Raw genomic sequence first — 22,895 nt, forward strand, 5'->3', positions numbered from 1 at the left:
CAGCAGCTGAATCTACCCTGCCCCCGGTGGAGGATTGAGGAAAGAGCAGTCTGGGGAGACCCAGCCCCGACCCCATCTGAGCTGCCAAGCTGCCGGCTGTTTCTCCAACCTGCCTCTAATAAACCAGATTCCAGAGTATCCCTGGTGTTGCTTTCATTCATTCCTTCATCTCTCAGTCTGCGCATCACCCAGCTCCATGAGTGCCGCCCTGACCTCGCAAATTCAGGGCGTGGTGTGCTAAGTGCAAGGACCCACTCTCCCTGCCTGCATGGAGGGGGCTGAATCTGCAGACCGCCCACGGAGGAGGTGGAACCTCTGCTTTTCTTTCACATCTCTGGGAGCCACCACAGTCACTGAGGCACATATGAGCACACAAGTCACAAGGGTCTATGACGTGGGCCCCGAACTCTCTAGAGTATTCAAGGTGCATTAGGATCTGGCCCCCACTGACCACTTCAGCGCTGCTTCCTGCACGCCCCCCCCCACACACACACCCAAAGCCACAGCTCTCAGCGTTTCCGCTGCCCCCTGACCTCTGCACTCCTCTTCCCGCAGCCCTGGCCAGATCAGCTCCCACTCAGGCACGGATGCTCTGCTCCCGCGGCCTGTCCTCAGAGCCTTTCCCCACCCTCCAAGAAAGAATCTTCATGCTCCCACTCTGCCCTGGGTGCTCCTGGGGCACTTCGATCACCTGCACCCCTGGCACAGCTCTGGCCACCCTGAGGCAAAATGGCTTCCGTGCCTGGGGAAGTCTCTCTGCCCCCGAGTGGGTGAGGCCCACCCCGTGGGTGACTGCATGAGAATGTAACAGAGCAGGGGAGGCAAGAGCTACACAGTTCCAGCCCCAGGTCTTCCATGTGCTGTGTGATGTTAGGAAAGTTGCTTTTCCTCTCTGTGTCTTAGTCTCCTGCTCTGTAGAACTGGGGTAGTAACAGCACCTGTCTCCCAGGCTACGGGAAATGCTGCATGCAAATGTGTGTGTGTCATGTACGTAAAGTTCAGGCTAACTGCAAACATAACAGAATTCAGTAAATGGTATAAACATATAAACCAAAGAAAGGGAACCGGGTGGAGCTGAGAATGATTCAGACAGGGGTGAGGGGTGGAGGCGTGCAGGGAGGCAGAGGGAAGGAGCAAAGATGAGGCGACCTTCTTGGAAGTGGGGCGGAGGGAAGTGCCACAGGGTGACTCAGGCAGAATTTCCTGGGCTGCAGAATTCAGAGGGTGAGGTGAACTAGAAGTCAGGGAAGGCTTTGTGGGGGGAGGGAGAACCCTTTGGAATCTCTGGGCTTTCACCATTGGGATGGATGGCATTTCAAGACCCATGTGGAGAGAGGGGGCAGAGGGCATTCCAGAAAGTGGGTTTGGTGGGACACACACAGAAGCAAGAAGGTCCAAGGCACTGCCATGGTTCAGCTGGGTGACACCGAGGGTCCTGATTTAACGTACGACTTCTGTTTAATACGCAGCCCCAGCACTCCAGTCAGTTTCTTCACAGCTGCCCTGTAAGCCTTACCCTTTTCCGTACCAGTCACTAACCCTCGGCCAGAAGCAATGGCCGAGCTTCACTATAGGTTTCTGTTAAGTGAAAGATAATATTTTGACCTAAGTTATGTTTCAGCTCCTGAACCCTGAGGTGGAATGACCCCTCGGCTACTTTTCCATGACACTGGGCAAAGGGATGCCAGAGCAGACCTCAGGGCTGACCGCACGACCCTGAACCCCTGACCCACGGTGCCTTGTGATTTTGCCCCATATAATCTAACTCACATGTCATTGGGGGGTTGGGGCTTTTGAGCATCAGTTTCCCAATCTCTGGGGCGGCACCATTCATAATAAATTAGTCAATATTTCTCCAGTGCATCTCTTGGTCTTCTGTGTTCGGCTCTGCTAGTGCCGGGTGGGCGAACTCTTTCTGTTCAATAGCACAGACAGGGCCGGGGCTGAGTTCGAGCCTGCCCATGCCATTTACAAGCCATGCACCCCGCCCCGAGACCTGGTTTCCTCGACCGAAATGGGGATGGGATGGTAACAGAGCCTGCGTCCCAGGGCTGCCAGGGGACCCGATGAGATGTGCGGGGGAGCAGTCACTGAATGCTCCCCCTCAGCCCCGCTCTCTGAGTGCTGACCCTGCCTGCTCCCAGCTGCGAGGCTTTGGCAGGTCACTGAGCCTGTTTCCTCAGTCTCTGCGTCTGTAAACTGGAAATGACAATGGGGAGAGGGAGAGGGGGAGATTCCACTTTTAGAACTTTAAGAAAGAAGTTGTTTTAAAGCGCTTATTTTTACTCCTAAATAAAATGTGGTTGAGTGAAGATTAAGTGAGGTACTGTAACCCAGGAAAAGCTGTTAAAGTTCTACCAGCCTGACCCATAGTGAGCACTTTATTGATGCTGCCATTGTTGTTGTTGTTGATAATATCATTGTTATTATCTGGGTGGAAGGCTGTCTTATGCCTGACGTAGGAGATGCCTGGTCAGTGGCCATTTCCCTCACTGTCTCCTCCCCAGGGGCCCAGAGTAGCTGAAGGGGCTGGTGGAGATGAGACCACGTGGCCTATGAGCTCAGTTTAGACTTGAGAGGCGGCCCCGGGGAGCCATGGAAGGCTGCGGGCGCGGGCAGAGCAGCTCTGTGGTGTTCCTCTGGTGTGTGGGTATGGGAAGCAGGGCAGGGAGCAAGCTCTGGCCTGGGCTGCCGACATGTGCTAAGGGCCCTCGAGTGATGGTAAAGGGATAAGAGGGGCCCAGAGGGACCAGTCCGGCCCGTGGGGGGAGAAAGAGAGGGGCGGAGCCCAGGGGTTATGGCCTGGTGGACTGGGAGACTGCAGGACTCACGAGCAGAACGAGGCAGGCAGGAGGGGTAGCTGGTGTGGGGAACATCCTGGCCTTGGCCCTGGTGAGCTGAGCTCGGAGGGCCCAGCCTCTTGTAACCGGCTCCCCTCTCTGACTGCCCCAGGCAGCGGCTGGGCAGCTCCGGGCCTTGAGTCAGTTACTGAGGCCACTGCCTGGCGAGAATGTGGTGGCACAGGGCCTGGTGGCCCGGTGTCACAGGGAGACATGACCTGGTGTTTCAGAGCATGGATTCTCGCAGGCTTTGCAGAAAGAGTCCTGCTTTGCCACTTTGCCAAGCCTGGACTGGTCAGCCCTGTACCTGTGTGTCCCTCTTTTTTTTTTTTAATCCTACCTGAGGACATTTTTCCATTTTTTTGTTCAGATAGAGTGGGAGGGAGAGAGAGGAAGAGAGAGAGAGAAACATTGACGTGAAAGGGACACATCGAGTGGCTGCCACCCGCACAACCCAACCAGGGCCGGGGACAAACTGCAACTGAGGTACATGCCCTTAGCAGGGACCGAACCCGGGTCTCTCTGGACCGCAGGCTGACGCTCTAACCGCTGAGCCAAACCGGCCAGGGCTGCGTGTCCTTCTTTGTACAGTGGAGACGGTAACCATGACAGTACCTGCTTCCTTAGACTGTTGGGAGCTTAGTGAGTTAATACGTGCAGAGGGTTTAGCATAGCGCCTAGAGTATAGCAAATGCTCCATAAACAAACGATGGCAATTATCGTTGTTAATATTCTTCAGGGCTATCAGGATGGAAGGAGGGAGGAAAGACCTTTATCTGGAGCTGGCCAGAGGGTCCCTGAGGAGGGTGGGTGCTCAGGGCCCATCTTCTCAGGCACCCTGAGTGAGCGGTCAGCCTGATGATAGGCCTGAGAAGCGGGCACCTTCCCTCCACCCACTCCCGTCTCAACTACCAGAGGAAGCTCCCCCATCCCCTCCCCCCACCCTCGGTCAGGAGCACAGACACTGGCTCTGCACCTAGGCCAGGCCTTGGCTCAGCTTGGGGGTAAGTGGGTGTGGGTGCTTCGTGGACCTCGGGCACCTCATTCCCTCCCGAGCCTCAGTACCGCCGGTACCAAACAGGGCTTAGTGAACCGACTCCTTCGGCCCTGGAAACCTGGGATGAACAGCCGGGCACTGATGGCGTGTGGGGTGGAGAACCTTTATTCAGCAGCAGGGCTGCCCAAGGGGCCAAACTCTCCTCCAACTGTGAGTCTGACTCCTTTGTGCCAGATTCAGCACCGCTGGGAGGGTGGCAGTGACCCAGGTGGCCAGGACTCCGCCAGAGCTTGGCTGGGGGAGGGGTGGGCTGTCCAGGGTGGGTTCAGCGTGTCTAGGGTCATCTCAGAGGCAGCCGGTACAGGCGACATTCACACACAGCTCACAGTTGTCGTTAGCGATGGTCTCTGGGCAGGAGGAAAAAGCCGGTCAGCTGAAACTGAACCTGAGCCGTCTGTGGTCCAGGAGCTGCTGGCCAGGCGGCCAGAGAAGGCCTGCTTAGGAGACGGCCCGAGGTTGGGCCAGCACCTTTCTCCCAGGTGAAGAGCATGACATTCTGGCAACAGAGCGAGCATCTGGGGCTTAAGTCCAGGCCCTCTCCTCCAGCAGTGCCCGGGCACGCCACTTCCTCTCTGCCTGTGCTCCAGCCTCCCGAATGGGCGGTCTCGCCCACAGGGTGGCCGTGAGAACCGACTGCAGGCGAGGCACTGCCGTGGACCTGGCACTGGGAGGGCTCCACAGGCACTAGCTGGGCACTACACTCTCCTGGCCAGCTCTGCTCGCCCTTACGTTTCAGCTTAGACGGCACCTCTTGGAAGCCTTTCGGGCTCTTTATGCCACCCCAGACGTGAGTCATTCTCCGCTGGGTGCCCACTGTGTGCCCCATCATCACGCTGCGTGGAGTCATTGCTTATGGGTTCCTTTCCCAGGGCCCCTTCCCTCCCGACTGTGAAGTCTTTGACGTGGGAGGAAACTGGTCTGGGTTGTCGAAGCTGAGGGGCTTTCTCCAAAACTGGGAGGGGACGGGCTGAGTGTCTTGATCTCCCCATCCTCAGCCACTGGGTTCTTAATAGAAGTGACACGAGGGGGAGGGACCCGAGACTGACCTGGGGCGTGGGGAGGAAGAGAACAGGGCAGACAGCTCGACAGGGGTGAGGCACTCACTCAAGGCCTCGAAGATGCTGGAGGCTGCCCTGGAGGTGCAGATGGGCTGCAGGTCCCGAGGCAGGGCCAGGTGGTAGCAGGGGCCGGGCCGGGGGCTCTGGGCCTGCAGGCGGGGGCTGAACTCCCACTGCCCCTCCAGGTCACTCAGCTTCTTCACAGAATCCAGCTGGACCTGGAAGCCCTGGTACTGGGGGGGAGGGGGAGGAGATGGGAGGGGGTTAAAACCTAGACGGGGAGGCCAGGGCTCCTCAGACCCCAGAAGCCTTTCCTGTCCTCAGGGAAAGTTCAGGCCTCACCTGAAAGACTGCCTGGGAGGTGAGGTGGTGTCTGACACTTCACACCCCGAGCCACAGGCCCCCAGCAACTGCCAGAGGGCACAGCAAAGCTGCGGAGCACAGTCGTTCAAGGCATGGGCTTTGGAGACCAGCGGACCTGGACCCCGTTCAAATCCCAGCTCCTCCGGACAGGTGCCCGACTCTTCCCCACTCTGAGCCTCATCTGACAAATGGAGGTAATCATGTCCCCTCCTCCCTGGGCCCTGGTACCCAGGGCACACTCCATACCTGGGCGACCTCCCCTGAACCGACATGGCAAAGTGATGGCCAGCCCAGGCTGCCAGGCTCCAAGGCCCGGCTGCAAGGGGCGGTGGAGGCTCTCTGCACCTCTGCAGGACCCCCTTTGTCTCTTCTCAAGGAGGCCCTGCCCAGTCAGGAGTGTGACACCCAGAGCTACAGAGTCCCTGGCCACGCTGGAGAGGCCAGTGGCACCCAGTCATGCCGCAGACGGGCCCTCCCATGACCCCTTGCAGCCTCACAGGTACCCTGGAAGGGGCCGCTGAGCCCCTGCTGCCTGCTCTCCGGGCTCCTCCTATGCGGTGCCCTCGGCCTGGGCAGTCCGTGTCCCGTGTCTGGCTACCTCCTGCTCATCCTGCCAGGGAAACGTTTTCTGGTGATTACCCACCCTGAACCCACACACGGGTGAATCTGAAGAGCTGTGGGAACATCTGGGGTTCTCCCCTCCCCCGTCTGGGCTTCTCAAGAACAGGCACTACATCTTGTTCCACCCTCTGACCTCTGCCCAGGATGGGCCTTCGAGGAGAGCAATGCTGAATGACAGCAGGTTATTATTATTGCCACGGTCACCATCACCATAGCCATCGGCAAGCCGGCTGCCCACACCCACCAGTGTCTTAGTCCCTGGGCTGTGACAGACCCTGTGCCTCCCTGTGGCCCATGAATTCCCAGTGTCCCCTCTCCATCCCAACCTCCCACCATGGGAACCTATAGGGATGGGGAACCTTTTTGCTGCCAAGGGCCATTTGAATATTTATAACATCATTTGTGGGCCATACAAAATTATCAACTTAAAAATTAGCCTGCTACAGTTGGTCAGGCTAATTTGGTGAGGTCTGCGACATTGGCTGATATTGACTTCTCAGCCCTTGTATGGCCTGCGGGCTGGACGTTCCCCACCCCTGCGGGGGAAGGCATTCTGGCTGGAAGGACTCACCTGGATGTAGACTGACTGTGTGCTCTGCAGGAGCACCAGGAAGACCACAGCCACTCCAGACAGAAGCCCTGACATGGTCCTGCCACCAATCTTGCTCCCTCCGAGCCCCACCACAGCCATCCACTCAGATGCACCTGCTTCCCTGCTTGGCAGCTTTTATAAGCCAGGCTCCCGCTCCCTGGCCACTCATTAACTGAGCAGCTGGGGGTGGGGTGACACCTGGGCAGGGCATGTGTGTCAGACGCCTGCAGTTCGTGGGGCTCCGTGGGTGCGCCTGGGACTGCACCCCTTCCCTTTGCTCCTCCAGGCACCTGAGCGAGCGAAACGAGAGTGAGGCCATTTTAGAAACAGAAAAAGTGAGGCTCCAGAGTTAAAGTGCCCAGGTCACGGCACTAGTCGTTGGCAAAGCAGGGACTCGGGTATCTTTGCCCCAGGTCGGCCCATGGTCCTCCTCTGGGCAAAATCTGCAGACAGACAGGCTGGCCCAGTGCAGGGGGGCAGATGCAGAACGCTTGTGCCCTTAGATCCACCCCACCTTTCCAGCTCTATTTCAGGACCATCCTTCTGATCAGTCTGGGCCCAGGCCCTCACCTGCCTCTGCCTGCATCTCCCACGAGGGCCTGGCTGTCCTCCGGCCATGTGTGACTCCTCTCACCTGTCCGTGCCTTTCAGAAGCAACAGCCTCACCCAGCATGGAGGAACGAGCCTGGCCTTGGAGACAGAGTGACCGGTTCAAAGCCTGCAGCTGTGTGATCCTGGACAAGTGACGTAAACTCTGAGCCTTAGTTTCCTCTCCCATCAAATGGGCGGGATGGTGACCCACCGCACGACAGGGATGGGCCCCCCATCTCACCTTCTTCTCCTAGGTAACACATGCCGCAGGGGGGCCGTAAGCTCAAAGCTGCTCTCTAGGCAGTGCATAACCCATGCCCCCGTAGTTGAAGGTTGGGTAAGGGACGAGAGAGTAAAGTCCACAGGCGTTACTGCTACTGCCTGCTCAGGCAGCTGTAAATGGTGCCCGTGCCAGGCCTCAGCTCTGCGGGACGTCGAGCCTGGTATGTGGAGGCATCCGGGCCTGACGTTGATTGAAGCCCAGACCGCCCAGCGAGGTCGGGAAGGCCCACTCCAGCCCGTGCCCGGGTCTCATGCTCCCTGAGGCTCTGCTGGCGCTGCCCTGCCGGCTCCGCCTGCCCTGCTCACGCCTTTCTCGTCGGGGTGACCACGGGGAAGTGGACTTAACTCGGTATTTCCTGTCTTGCTTTGAATCCTGACTTCAGCCGTTACTCTTTAGAGGATGAGAAAGATGAATGGGATGCGTCCGCATCTGGGAGCTGGAAGCAGTCGTCGGTGACGACAGCTCTCGTTTCCTGAGCCTGCAGGGTGTGCCAGGTGCTGTTTTATGGGCGTGATCTTGTTCGATTCCGTAGGATGGCGTAAGGGTCGTCTCCACGTCACAGGAGTGACCCTGGGCCCAACGAGGGCAAGCACCATATTTAAGGTCACGTTAACCCAAAAGAAAAGGCCTTTCAGAGTGAGAGGCAGCAAGGGTTTATTTGAGATGGAAGAATAGTTACCTGGGAAGCCCCGGTTCAGGCAGAAGCCCAGACAGTGTTCTGGGCCGGGGACAAAGGCGAGGGGTATTTCTGGGGAAAGGAAGGGGCCGATCACATCAACACAAGGAAGGCGTGTCTATCAGTGCAGATCACGTAGCACCGCGCTGTGGGTTCTGCAGGGTTTTCAATGTTCAGCCTGGCAGCCGTCGGTCTGGTAGTCGTAATACCCGCTTTCGTGTTACCCCTGCAAACAGTTCTTTGTGGTACAGTGTTGCTCTAGGCCCAGTCCGCGGGTGGCGTGGCTCTGTTTGAACATCCACAGGTTTGAGGCGTGAGATGGGCAAGGAGGGTCCTCTGTCATGGCAGCTCCGGCTCCATTTCATTATTTTTTATTTTTATTAGACCCAAGTTCATATTTAATTTTAAAAGTTTTTTTTTTTTTTCCTATTACAGTTTACATTCAGTAGTATTTTGTATTAGTTTCGGGTGTGCAGCGTAGTGGTCAGACAATCATATATTCTACACAGTGGTCCCCTGATATTTTCAGTACCCACCTGGCACCTACATAGTTCTTACAATATTTCTTTTAAAGTTTTGTTAGAGTTTATTATTCTTTTTTCTAATTTTATTTTTAATTTAATTTTTGTTACAGATATTTCTCCTTTTTTACCCCATTGACACCCTCCTCCCCATCCCCCCGCCCTGCCCCTGGCTTTGTTGTCCATGTCCATTGGTTATGCGTACATGCATATAAGTTCTCTTCTCTCCCCCAACCACCCCCTCTTCTGAGGGTTGTCAGTCTGTACCCTACTTCCATGTTTCTGGGTCTACCCTATTCCTCAGACAGTTATGTTCATTATATTCCATAAATAAGTGAGATCATGTGGTATTTGTCTTTTTCTGCTTGGCTTGTTTCACTTAGGATAATACTTTCCAGGTTCCTCCACATCGTCTCAAAGGATAAGAGATCTTTCTTTCTTACAGCTGCATAGTCCTCCATTGTGTATATGTACCACTGCTTTTTTATCCATTCGTCTACTGATGGACACTTGGGCTGTTTCCAGATCTTAGCTATTGTAAATAGTGCTGCTATGAACATGGGGGTACATATATTCTTTCTGATTGGTGTTTCAGGCTTCTTAGGGTATATTCCTAGAAGTGGATCACTGGGTCAAATGGCAGTTCAATTTTTAATTTTTTGAGGTAACACCATATTGTTTTCCATAGTGGCTGCACCAGTCTGCATTCCCACCAGCAGTGTACTAGAGTCCCCTTTTCTCCACACCCTCGCCAACACTTGTTGTTTGATGATTTGTTGATGGCAGCCATTCTGACAGGTGTGAGGTGATACCTCATTGTTGTTTTAATTTGCATCTCTCTGATGATTAGTGATGTTGAGCATTTCTTCATATGTCTCTTGGCCATTTGTATGTCCTGTTTGGAGAGGTGTCTGTTCAGCTCCTCTGCCCATTTTTTTAATTGGGTTCTTTGTCTTCCTTTTGTTGAGTTGTATGAGTACTCAATATATTTTGGAAATTAACCCCTTATCTGATGCATCATAGGCGATTATGGTCTCCCATATAGTGGGATCCCTTTCCGTTTTGATGGTTGTTTCTTTTGCTGTGCAGAAGCTTTTTAGTTTGATGTAGTCCCATGTGTTCATTTTTTCCTTTGTTTCTCTTGCCTTAGGTGATGTATCAGTGAAAATTCTCCGTGTGATGTCCGAAATTTTGTTGCCTACATTTTCTTCTAGAATTTTTATGGATTCCCGGGTCACATTTAAGTCTTTTATCCATTTTGAGTTAATTCTCATGTATGGTGTAAGTTGATGGTCTAGTTTCATTTTTTTGCATGTAGCTGTCCAATTTTCCCAACACCATTTAATTAAGAGGTTGTCTTTACTCCACTGTATGCTCTTGCCACCTTTGTCAAATATTAATTGAGCATATTGTCTTGGGTCAATTTCTGGGTTCTCTATTCTGTTCCACTGGTCTATGTACCTGTTCTTGTTCTGGCTCCATTTTAAAATGTCTCCGTTTAGATTTTTTTTTACAGTCCCTGGGAGAGAAAGAGGGGCGAGCAGGTTTTATGTTTGAAATTCTTGCCTCTGCGTTGAAACGACTTATCAGCTCAGATATGTCATTTAGCTTCTCCGAGCCTCTGTTTCTTCATCACTAAGGAGAAGAAACCACGATAAACCTTGTAGTGGCCATTGTGAGGGCTGACGAATCCTGTCCCAGCGGAGCCCGGGACCGGGGGCTGGCCCGTGCGGTGGGGGGTTTCCTGCCTCCCCGTCTCCATGGCGTCCTCCCCGACAAACCCCGTCCCTGAACCCACAGCTGGGACAGTACTGGTCTCAGTCCCCTGCAGAGCGGGGTTTGACCAGCTGTATGACCTTGGGCAAGTGCATCACCTCTGCGATTTCAGTTTCTCATTTGTAAAAAGATGATCAGTCTTCAGCTTTCAAGTTTGTTATGAGGTCACCTGTCTCCCCACATCTTTGCTCTTTCCACCAGAGCAAGTGCAGCCCCACTGGCCCCACACCAGGGGACAGGGAACAAACCTGTAGGGTTTGGGGACTCCTGTGGCCATGGTCTCTGTCTGCCCCCCACCTTCCAGCCCCTGCAGCCAGGGCCCATCATGTGCCACTCTTTCCCTGGGAACAGGTGTGACTCCCTTATCTACCTAACATGACTCAAATTCATATTTCAATCCACGGCCTTTTAATCGCTTCATGAATGACCCATCATCCATCAAAACCACAGACGCAAATGCTTTGCTGCTGCGCCCACCGAGCCATCGTAAACTGACGCGTCTCAGGACACTTCCTTCTTTAGGGTCGTGGGAAGTGACTGTGACTCTGGTTTCTGTGTGGAAGCCTCAATCAGAGGGAGTGACAGGTGGCCTGTGCACGTGTGTTTAGGCTGCTCCTTTCCCCACCCTGGATGTCCCGGTAGCTGCTGTGCTGCCTCAGAGCCTGGGATGCTCCCAGACTCCAAGCCGAGCATTTCCCAGGAGTGTTTGTCACGGCGGACCCCTCTGTCTTTCTCCACTTGGCGTCTGGGATGCACGCTCTCCAGATTTCCTGCCAATCTCACTGGCCTATCTTCTCCATTTTCTTATTTGGATTTTCTTCCTCTGTTTGACCGCTAGACCTTAGAACGCCCCAGGGGCTCCAGGGCTCAGTCCTCGGGCCGCTTTGCTTCGTCTACAGCCACCCAGACTGGTGGGCTTATCCAGGCTCAAGGACTTGAGTGCCATCCGACAGTGCCCTGTTCACTCCCTAGCCTGACTTCTCAGCAATGGACTCGTTCAGCTAGCTTCTCAGTTTCCCTCAGCTTCTCGTAACAGTTGAGGGCACCACCATTCACCCAGTTACTCAGGCTAAAAATATGGGAGTCATTCTCGATGCCTCTCTTTCTTTCACTCGCCGCATTTAATTCACAGGCAAATCCAGTAGCTCTACCTTCATGATATCCCTAGACTCTACCCATATCTTACCATCTCCACTGCTATTAAGTCCAAGCCGTCATCACTGATCATTGTTCTCGTGGGCTATTGCAGAAGTCAGGAGTCTCCTGAGAAACAGAACCCAAAGGGGAGAAAGATATATATCCTATCCTATTCTTTCTATAATCTGTCTATCCATCCAAATCTATTTTAAGGAATTGGCTCATTCGATTGTTGGGGCTGGCAAGTCTGAAATCTGTAGGGCAGGTTGGCAGGTTTGAAATTCAGATGAGCGTTGATGTTGCAGTCTTGAGCCTGAAACTGCAGGAGGAGCCAGCAAGTGGGGAGATCAGGCAGGATTTCTGAATTGCAGTCTTCAGGGGGAATTCCTTTTTTCTTTTTCCAGAAATCTCAGTCTTTGCTCTTAAGGCCGTCAGTTGATTGGATGAAGCCTGCCCCCGTGAATCCCTTAAAGTCTACTGATTTAAAATGTCAATCGCATCTAAAATAATATTGTTACAGCAACATCTAGACTAGTATTTGACCAAACAACTGGGCACCATAGCTTGGCCAAGAGAGATCTCCAAGCAAATCTCTCTCTGTCCACTCTTCCTCCTCGACAGGCCTTTCTGCACCCATCAGCCAGAGGGCTTCCGTTGAGCTAAGTCAGATCCTTTCTCTCCTCTGCTCATACCTACTCATGGCTTCTCACTTTATTCAGGGACAAATCCGAAGGCTTCCACTGGCCTCCAAGGTCTCTGTGGTGTCCTCCACATCTCTGCCCTGCACGCTCTGGGTTCCAGCCACACTAGCCTCCTTGCTGTCACCCAAATATGCCAAAGGTTGTTTATCTTGGGGTCTTAGCTCTTTACCTACATATTTTTATGGCTCACCTCCTGGCTTTATCCAGGTCTCTGCTCAGTGCCTCTTCCTCATAGAGACATCTTTCCTGACCATCCTCCCTCGAGAGCTTTCCCTTATTTCCACCCATTTCTTTAGCTTGCTTTCTTGTAGCACCTGTCTTATATGTACATTTCCCTTCTTGCATTTCTCTCCCTACTAGGATGTACGCTCTGTTAGAGTAAGGAATCTTTCTACTTTGTTTTCCCTCAAAACAATATCTGTTACATAGCTGGTGCTCAACAAATACTTTATAAATTCAATAAATGACTATGACTCAAATATCTACTCTACCAACTACCAGATGTTGACCTTGGACAACTTCCTGCTTCTCTGAGCCTCATTCAACTCATTCAGCATCTTCCTGTCATATGGAAGGGGCCTGGCACATGCCGACTGTTCAAAAATGTTGGTTCGTATTATTTTCATAGCTGTGAAATCACTTATTTATCAAGATACAGATGCCTTTTTGTATCCTATATGCACAGCAAACTCTAGGGTATCAGAAAATTTCATCAATGAAATAATTACTTATGGCCTACTATGTACCGAGAACAATTCTAGACACAAGGGTTACACCAACCAAGAAAACAGACAAAGCCACGACCCACAGAACAGAGCCAGTGGCTGGGATGACAGCTCAAAGTGAAGGTGGTGAGAAGGGCTAGAGTCTAGAGGTTTATTCAAGTCAGAGCCCACAGGATTTTCTCTTCCCTTGGATGGACGGGGCAAATGAAGAGAGGCGTTGAGGACAACTTTAAAGTTGTTCCAGCCCTGGCCGGTTTGGCTCAGCGGTTAGAGTGTCGGCCTGCGGTCCTGAGAGACCCAGGTTCGGTTCCCGTGAAGGGCGTGTACCTTGGTTGCAGTTTGTCCCCGGCCCTGGTCGGTTGTGCGGGTGGCAGCCACTCGATGTGTCCCTTCACGTCGGTGTTTCTCTCTCTCTCTCAGTTCCTCTCTCTCCCTCCCACTCTACCTGAACAAAAAATGGAAAAATGTCCTCGGGTGAGGATAAAAAAATAAAAAATAAAGTTGTTCCAAGTCAGATGGTGCCGCCATCTAGTGAGATGGGAAATAAGTCAGGTGAGGGGACCAAACGTTTGGACATGTTACGTTTGCGATGCCTGCTTGATATGTGAGTAGAGATGTGGACCACAGACCCACATGTTGTGGTCCTCAGGGAGTATCTGATACTTCAAAGTCCTGAAACTGGATTGAGAGGAGAAGAAGAGAGGTCCCAGGATTGAGTCGTAACAGGGCTCTGCAAGATCTGAAGGTAAGACAGAGCGGAGGGACCAGCAAAGCCGATGGAGAAGGAGAAGTAGAGGGAGACCAAGAAGAGACTTGAGTCTTTGGAGCCAAGTGACGACAGTGGTTCCGGGACAAGGGCATGCTCACCGGGGTTAGCTCGGCTAAGATGGAGACTGGGAACTGCCCCTGGGTCTGGCAACATAGAAGTAGCTGTTGACTTTGATAAGATCAATTTTAGGAAAGTAGTGTATGAAAATCTGATTGCAGTGGGATCACGAGGAGGTGGGGAAAGGAAGTAGACCCAGTGAGAATGGAGGTCTAAACTCTTACTTTGAATTTAGGGGTAAATTGGAGAAACTACAAATTTAAAGAAGGATCCATATATTGGGCCCAGCGCAGGAGCAGTCAATCTGGAAGACCCTCTATGGGGAGTTGTATAAACCAAGGTGTGGTGGATTCCTTAGCAGCCTCTTATGTGCGGTTTTGACCTTTCCCTGGAGAAGTGGGTGACACAATAAATGGTTCTATTCTTGGTTCTTCTATTCTTGCTATGACCAAAGAGAAACTCAGAACCAAATCCAATATTAATATCTGAATTTCATCCAATCTAGGTCTTCTCTTTGGACCATTTTCTCAGTCAACTCATTGTACTGATTTACACACATACACACACCTTTCAGGTCTGTTTATGTTCTCGCCAGCCTATGGACTGGGGTACTGTGTTTAAACACAAATAAGTGAATCAGGGCTGCCCCCTAGTGAGAGACAGGGAACACTGCAGGCAGAGAGATGAATTGCCCTTGTTCCTTAATGAATCCATCTCTGAGAGTTATTGGTTGAGTAGACATTTATGCTGTCTGTTTTGAGGGGCAATGCAAAACCTCTCTGTCCCCATGTCTACACCTAGGGGAACCTACCAACATGACCATGACAGCTCCTTGGAGCTGCCAGGAGGGACAACACCTGAGGTCATTGGGAAGGCCCCTGCTTGCTGGCAGATGCCTGAGTCTTTGGCACATAGTGGATGCTGAGGTGAGCCAGAAGGCTGAAGTGGGGAGCAGAGGAAGGAAGACATTCAGGCCACAGGTGGGCCCTGGTACTGAAATGAGGTCTTGGGCAGCCTGAGGCAGCGGAGAACCGGAGCAAGGATGAGACCTCCAGAGATGTGCTGCCTGAGTTGGGCTGCTGTTTTGGGAGGAGGTGGTGTGTGCCTCTGCCCCTGGCTCCTGCGGTGTTTCTGCCCTCTTCCCACAGCGGTCAAAGGCAGGTGTGGCAAGGATGTGTGTGTGTGTGTACCTGTGTGTGAACATGTGTGTACATGCCTACAGGCTTGTGAACATGTGTATAGGAACATGTGTATATATGTATGCTTTTTGTGTCTGTGTGTGTCTATAAGCGAGGGTGTGTGTGTGAATATGAGCATGTGTATATCTGAGTGCACACATGTGTGATCATGTTTGTGTGTACACACGTGAAGATGGTGTGTGGGAGGATGTGTATATGGCCATGCTTTTGTGTCTGTGTGTATCTGTACATGTGAGAGTGTGGGTACGCGTGAATAGGAGTGTGTATGAGCGAGTGTGTGCAGGCCTGTGCATGTGAACACGTGAGTGAGCAGGGTATGGGAGCATGTGTCTGTGTGGATGTGAATATGTGAGGGTGTGTGCGTGTGGGCTGGCAGGAAGGCTGCACATCTGGGCTGTGAAGAGTAGCTGGTGGCGGCAGGGGTCATGGCTGAGGCTGAGGCGGTGTGGGACCAGGGTGTGAGGGGCGCGCCCGTGTGGACAGTGGAGGCTGGGAGCTGGGGGGTGGGCAGGCCTTAGTGCAGCTGCCTGGAAGCTGGGAACTCAGGGAGGACGGGCCAGCGCCCAGCCCACAGCAGCCAGATTGGAGAGTTCTTCCTTCCTCAGCCCCTCCCGCGGCAGCACTGCCTGGATGCCAGGGCTCTGAGGTCAGGCAGAGCAGAGGCCCTGCTGTTGTGTGAACTAGAGCTAGTCATTCACTTCGCAGAGGGAGCAGCAGGACTCTGGGTGTGAGATGAAATAACAATGGCTGCAAAATGGGGACAAGGAGATGGAGTGAGGGCACAGGAAGGCCAGCTGGCGTTCACTGGGAGCTGATGATGGGCCAGGCCCTGACCTAAGGGCTCTACACGTCCGAACACACGGATTCCCCACACAGCCCTGGGCTGTAGAAAACTCCTTTTACAGAGAACATCGGGGCACAGACAGGCTTACTAACCTGCCTGAGAACACACAGCTCATACATGGCAGAGCTCCCGACTGGTGTCGTAAGCAGCATACGCCTGGCCTGCATGAGCAGTAAGAGGGTGTAGGGCGCCCCTCACAATACTGGGCACATTGTAGACCCTCGGCAGGTGTGCCCTCATGCCCTCTCCCCTCTGAGGGTCCCTTCTAGAGGTTAAAGGGAACAACTGAGGTGACAATGAGCCTTTTCTGCTTCCCTCTTAAACACTGCCCCACTGAGGTCCCTGGGTTCTTGGAATCCTGATCTCTCGAAGTGACACAGGTGCTAATTCATGCGACTACACCATTAGCAACAGGAACAATAACAACAACATGCTGAGAGCATAGAACAGGGTTAGGACAGTGCTTCATCTGGCCAACGAACATGACTGGGCACCAGGGCTCAGATGTGGGTAAGACAGGCCTAGCTCTCCGAGGGCCTGTGGCACGTAAGGACAGATGAGGACAGTGTTGTGTGGCAGGGATCCCCAGGAGGCACCTGCCTCCAGCAAGGAAGTGGGGGAGCTCTCTGGCGCCTCCAGCCCTTTGCTCATATCTCATGCCCAGGACACCTCCTCAACCTCCCCTGCGTCCCGCTCAAGCCCCTTCTTCCAGGAAGCCAGCCCTGATTGTGGTCCTTCTATCCTCTTCTTGGGAATGCCTGCAGCCCCTGTGTTCTCACAATGGAACCAACCATCTGTCACCTGTATCATTTCTGTACGGTTAGACTGCATCTCATCCAGGGTGTGGCCTCCGTCTCAGATTCCTCCAGCCCTCCATGGTCCCACGCAAGATGGGGACACACTCATCTTTATGAGCTCCGGTCCAGCATTGGCTAGTTTGGCTCAGCAGTTAGAGTGTCAGCCCATGGACCAATTCCAATCAAGGGCACGTTCCTCTGTTGGTATGATGCTCCGGTCTGGGGGTTCTTTGTGTAGCACCCAGGCTGAACTGTGGAGGAAATCCTAACTGCTGAGTCAGGGGCCCCACTTTGCCAGGCAGGACTGAGGTTCAGTAAGTGGGGGTGAAACACATTCCCCCATAGCGTGCACGGAACTGAGGTCCAAGGCGCAGCTGCCATTATGGTTTTAAATTTGCAGTTGGGGATCATTGTGAAACCTGATTGCTCTGTCTTGGGGACTTCTCAAAGTCCAACTCCACAATAAAGCCAATCAGACGCAACCATCAGATGTCAAATAGGAGCTAATGAACTATTCACAGGCTTGGGAGAGAAATCAGGCAATCTCTTATTTCAGGATTATCCCTTCCAAATATTAAATCTGAACTGTAAGCAGAATTTGCTCTAATTGCGTCCCCCTCCTCACCGCTGTGGGGGCTCGTTGGCATTCACTTCCTGTCTTGGCTTTCTGGAGAGAGGCTTGACAAGCCGACCCACTGCTTCCCAGAGGCACATGCTCCTGGGCCATCATTCAGAGAGGGAGCAGGCAGAGGGTGCCGGGATTCCTCCTGCCCTGGTGGCTGAGCCCTTGAGCTCGAAGCTGGCTGGGTGTCCCCAGTGCTTACGTGGCAGTCTCTTCGTGGGGGAGGGTAGTGGCAGCGAGGGAGGCTGATGGCCTCACATGAGCCCCCCTCCCCCTCCTGGGAGCTTGGACCATGTAATGTGTCCAGCCTCTGTTTCTCTGTTGCACCAGGACCTGCAGAGACTAGCATCATTGCAGCGCCGGTAGGTCCATGTCTGAGGGCAGAGGCTGCTCTCTGGTGCCCCTCTGAAACATCTGGCTGGTGACTCGGGCTGTCCTGGAGGGAGCGCCACCACTTCTACCTGGGCAGTGCTATGAGGCAGGAAGTTTTTATTCACGCTCATTCCCTTAGGAATTTAGAGTAACGCAGCGGTGGGTCACATAATGTGGCGGGGAAGGCTGGTTGTTCAAAGCTCCCGCTCCCTCCCATGCTATACAGCTGTGGCTGGGGAGCAGCCCTCTGCTGGGGACCTGCAGCGGGGCTGGGCCAGCAACTGGCTGCCGTCACCGGACCGTGAGAGGAAGTGATGGGGACCACTTGCGCTCAAGGCTCGTCAGAGGCAGTGTGCCGCCGCCATCCTTGCGTCCCCTTTTCCTACTGGTTTCAGATGATGACAAAGCCTCGGGTGTTGGCTCCATCACAAGGTGGAAAGAGCCAAGATCCCGGAATCAACACGTTCAGGAGACGGGCCGCAGTAGACAGCGTGGACCAAGTGGTTCCACTTCCTGTCCCTCCAGGCGTCATGTCCACTCTGGTTCCTCCTATACAGGTGGAGCGTATGTCCCATTGCTCTGGCCAATAAAACGAGGCAGAAGCGCTGGTGTGCCAGTGCCAAGCCATCCATCACACTTCTCACATATGGAGAGGCCCCCCCTTATCAACACCACTCACCGGAATGCTGCATTTGTCGCCGAGGATGAACCTACCCGGAGACACAGTATCACCCACAGCCCATCGGTAGGGTTCACTCCTGGTATTATGTCTGCTACGGGTTTGGACAAATGTATAATGACGTTATTCATCATTGTAAGGTCATAAAGAGCCTGTTCACTGCTCCCCACCCCTCTTCTTTGCACCTTGGTGCGGTGAATCCATAGGGAAGGTTCCGGCAGCGCAGGCTTCTTTCCGTTGGGTCCCCGGGCGGGCGCCTCCTCCCGCTTCTGCTCGTCCCCCTGCTCTCACTTCAGGAGGCCACCTGGGCTCTCAGACAGCTCACCTGCCCCACAGGTGCGCCAGTCCTGCTGGCGAGGGTCTTCCCGCGGCTGTCAGCGGTGCCAGCGGCATGCTGGGTCACGCGGTGACATTTCCAGGTCTGCCACGGTGACCTCACGGGGCCTCCGTTTTGATGTCTGCAGTTTCATCTCCTTTATGGACTCGCGTGTAACAGATCCACGCACGGAACAACTCCATGTTTTCTAAAGGCCTGGGGAACACAATGCGGGGTCTCTTCTCGTTCTCTTTGTGTTTGGCGTGTTAGAGGACACATGCTTTTTGAGCGAGTGCATCAGAAAAGCCATGGAAATAGTATTGAGAAGAGATGAGTGAATATGTTGAAATAGCTGTCCAACTTCAAAGGAGTGGCCACACACCCCACGATGCTTCCTCTGCTCACGGTAGTCAAAGAAAATTAGTTTTGTGGAGTTTCTTTTACATCATTAAAAAATATATGTTTTTATTGATATTTTTAGAGAGAGAGGAAGGGAGAGAGAGAGAAACAGTGATTGGCTGCCTCCTGCACGCCCCCTATTGGGGATCGAGCCGGGCACGTGCCCTAACTAGGAATCGAACCAGTACCTCTCAGTCCATGAGAGGACACTCAGTCCACTGAGCCACACTGGCCAGGCTCTTTCACATCTCATTGGACCCCAAATAGTACCTGAGCTTAGTGCCAACTTCCTCCTGTGAAGGGTGGCCACCCCGGGGCTCCTGGAGGGGCACCGGATTCCAGGGTCCACACAGTGTCCAGCATGGGGTACCCCAAGGCGGGACATTTGGAGGGATGTCATTTATGGATATGTGTCCTGGCCTGTTTATTTTAAAATCCACTGTGTCGTCGATACATACATCCCCAGCTGTCCCAGTTCTTCCACATGAAAGCCTGGTGGGATGTTGTGAACTTTCTGGAAGTTGTCACCATCGTATCAGCTCTTGGAAGTGACTGAGCACATACTCTGTGGGCAGTTCCACACGCATTCATTCATTTCACCCCACCAGGCCTCCGTGAGGTGGGTCATCCCCCCTTCAGGGATAAAGAACCCGAGGCTCTGAGGGGTCATGTGTCCAAGGTGGCACCCCCAGGACTGGTGAAGCCAGGGTCCCTGATTCCAGAGCACAGTGTGGGGCCGGTGTGGTAGCCCTGGGTGGAACACAGGTGTCGTGTGGAAAGGCTTGGCAACACTGCCCTGGAAAACCTCCGCTGTGACACCCTTTATTCTCAAAAGCACTCGTTGTGAGCCTTCGCTGTCTCGGGAGGCTGTGCGCAGCGGGGTGGCATCTGACGGGCGGCGTCTGACAGTCAGTGATAGAGAAGCAGAAAGGCTGCCTGGGTGAGGCAGGGGCACCCCTGGTCGGCGGGGGAGTTTTGTGTTAGCAGAAGGCTGAACTGGGTGACCCTGAAAGTTCCTTCCCATTCCTGAGAGCCCAGGGGTCTATGTGTAACTCGTACCCAAGTGGCCCTTGAAGCTGTGTCATTTCTGCTCTAGGGAAGAGCCGCGTCTGGGCAGGGGCATCCACGTGGGGCAGGGCCCCTCACCTGAAACAAGGTCGGTAGTGGGTCTGAGTCCCTCACCAGGACAAGTGGATAAGCAGGGCCAGAGGCCGAAGACACGGTTTTAAGAATGACCCAGTCTATTTGTTGGCAAGGCGTCCTTCGGTTAAGAGCACAGGTTCGGGGCCAGACAGACCTAAGTTTGAGCCTAGCTCAGCCACTCCCTAACCACACTGGGTCTCAGTGTCCTCCTATGTACAACGGGATAATGATTGTACCTCCTTCTCTTTGGGTTGTTTCAATGGGTACATGTGATAAAGCATTTAGCCCAGGACTGGCACAGAGGAAAATGTTTGTTAAAAACAAAACAAAACATCTAGAGTTGTCCAGGTATTTTCCCCCTCGAGATGGTGTATCTGGCCTGCATGGAAATAGTTAGTACAGAGTAATGATACTGCCCAACACTTAGGGAGTGCTAAGGGCCAGACACTGTTGTAAGAGCTTTAGATGTATTAACTTATTTAATTCTACCCCAATTTATTTTCCTTTATTGATTTTTAGAGAGAGAGGAAGGGAGAGGGAGAGAGCGGGAGAGAGAGATGGAAACATCCATGAGAGAGAACATCGATTGGCTGCCTCCTGCATGCCCCCCACTGGGGATCAGGCCCACAACCTGGGCATGTGCCCTGACCGGGAATCAAACCGGCGACCTCTTGGTCCATGGGTCGACGCTCCACCATTGAGCCACACTGGCCGGGCTACACCAATCTTATGAAGTGGGTATTATTAGTACCTTTATTTCACAGGTGAGGAAGCCAAGGCACAGATAGGTTTCTCCTGGGGGGTCCCTGGGGAGGGACTGTTGGCTGCAGGCTGCTCAGGAAGGGGCACTTTGGTTTGGAATGACAAGCCATTCTTTACATTTTAATGGATCCCCAACATCTGGGAAACCACCTCACAATAAAGTGAGTCTTTTTCAAATTAAAATGCAGGACACTTGTCCTTCAAAACACACTGTTAAGAGAATAAAAAGACAAACAACAGAGTGGGAGAAAATATTTGCAAACCAAATTATCAGTAAAAGATTTGAATCCAGATTATATAAACTCTCAAAAGAAAATAATAATAAAAAAAATAACTCAATTCTTTAAAATGAGCAGAAGCCCAGCCAGTGTGGCTCAGTGGATTGAATGTCCTCCCATGGCCTGAGAGGTCCCGGTTTGACTCCCGGTCAGGGCACATGCTGGGGTTTTGGGCTTGATCCCCAGTAGGGGACATGCAGGAGGCAGCCGATTAATATTTCTCTCTTACATTGATGTTTCTCTCTCTCTCTCCCTTCCTTTCTCCCTCAAAAATCAATAAAAACACTTTTTTTTTTTTTTTATCCTCACCAGAGGATATTTTTCCATTTTTTGTACAGATAGAGCGGGAGGGAGAGAAAGGAAGGGAGAGAGAGAAACATCGACATGAAGGGACACATCGAGTGGCTGCCACCCGCACGACCAACCAGGGCCGGGGACAAATTGCAACCGAAGTACATGCCCTTAGCGGGAACCGAACCCGGGTCTCTCCAGACAGCAGGCCGACGCTCTAACCGCTGAGCCAAACTGGCCAAGGCAAATAAAAACACATTTAAGAAAATAAATTAAAAAAAATTAACAGAAGACTTAAAGAAGATCAATGGGTGGCAAATGTGCACGATTAAATGCTCAGCATCAATTGTCATGGTTTTAATGCAAATTAAAAACCATACTGAGATACCACCTTACACCCACTAAAATAGCTAAAATGAAAAGGACTGACTACACCAAGCATTGGTGAGGATGTGGCTCAAACACTGCTGGTCAGACATAAAAGGGTGCGATCACTTTGGAAAACAGTTTGGCAATTTCTTCAAAAGTTAAACTTACACCTACCTTATGATCCCAGCCATTGGATCATAAATACTCCTAGCTATTTATCCAAGACAAACAAAAGCACATGTCCATGGGAAGACTGGTACATGAATGTTCACAGCAGCTTTATTTATTTTTATTTTTTTAATCCCCACCTGAGGATATTTTTCCATTTATGTTCAGATAGAGTGGGAAGGAGAGAGAGAGAAAAACATTGATGTGAGAGAGACACATTGATTGGTTGCCTCCCGTACAACCCCAACCAGGGCCGGGAACCAAACTGCAACTGAGATACGTGCCCTCAACTGGAATCAAACCTGTGACTCTTTGGTCTGCTGGCCAATGCTCTAACCACTGAGAAAACTGGCCAAGGCTACAGCAGCTTTATTTTTAATAGCCCACCCAATAAATGGATAAAGAACTCTTGGTATAGCCATGCAATGGAATACTACTCAGCAATGTAAAGGAACACACCACAACGTGGATGAATCTCAAGTTAGCTAGGCTGAGTGAAAGAGGCCAGGTTAAAAAAAAAAAAAAAGAGTGGATCTCTATGATCCCATTTATATAAAACTATGGGAAATGCCAACAAATCCATAACGACAGAAAGCAGATTAGTGGTTGCCTGGGGGTGGGGCAAGTGGGGGGAAATTTTAAAGGGGCATAAGAAAACTTTAGGAGAGATGAACATGTTTAGAATGTGGCAATGGTTTCACAGGTGCGTACATTTGTCAAAATTTACCAAATTGTAGCCTTTAGATACCTTCAGATTTTGTATGTCAATTATACCTCAATAAAACTCGGAAACAATTCACGTGTGAAGATTGAGGGCTTTGGGAACTATTAGAGGCCCTGAGTGGTTCAACTCAGGCTCTCTCTAGGTTGCTGCCTATTAAAAAATTAT

At 52.3% G+C, this 22,895-nt stretch overlaps 1 protein-coding gene across 1 annotated transcript; it reads right to left on the reverse strand.

Moving 5' to 3' along the window:
• Positions 1–4,182: 4,182 nt before the first annotated feature.
• On the reverse strand, positions 4,183–6,630 carry GUCA2B (guanylate cyclase activator 2B). Its single transcript, XM_036257568.1, has 3 exons — positions 6,511–6,630; positions 5,002–5,188; positions 4,183–4,244 (listed from the first exon to the last, which is right to left on the reverse strand). The coding sequence occupies exons 1-3, from the start codon at positions 6,628–6,630 to the stop codon at positions 4,183–4,185; spliced, it is 369 nt and encodes a 122-aa protein (XP_036113461.1).
• Positions 6,631–22,895: the final 16,265 nt, after the last annotated feature.

This window comes from Molossus molossus, unplaced genomic scaffold (genome assembly GCF_014108415.1).
Source record: "Molossus molossus isolate mMolMol1 unplaced genomic scaffold, mMolMol1.p scaffold_m16_p_12, whole genome shotgun sequence".
NCBI lineage: Eukaryota > Metazoa > Chordata > Mammalia > Chiroptera > Molossidae > Molossus > Molossus molossus.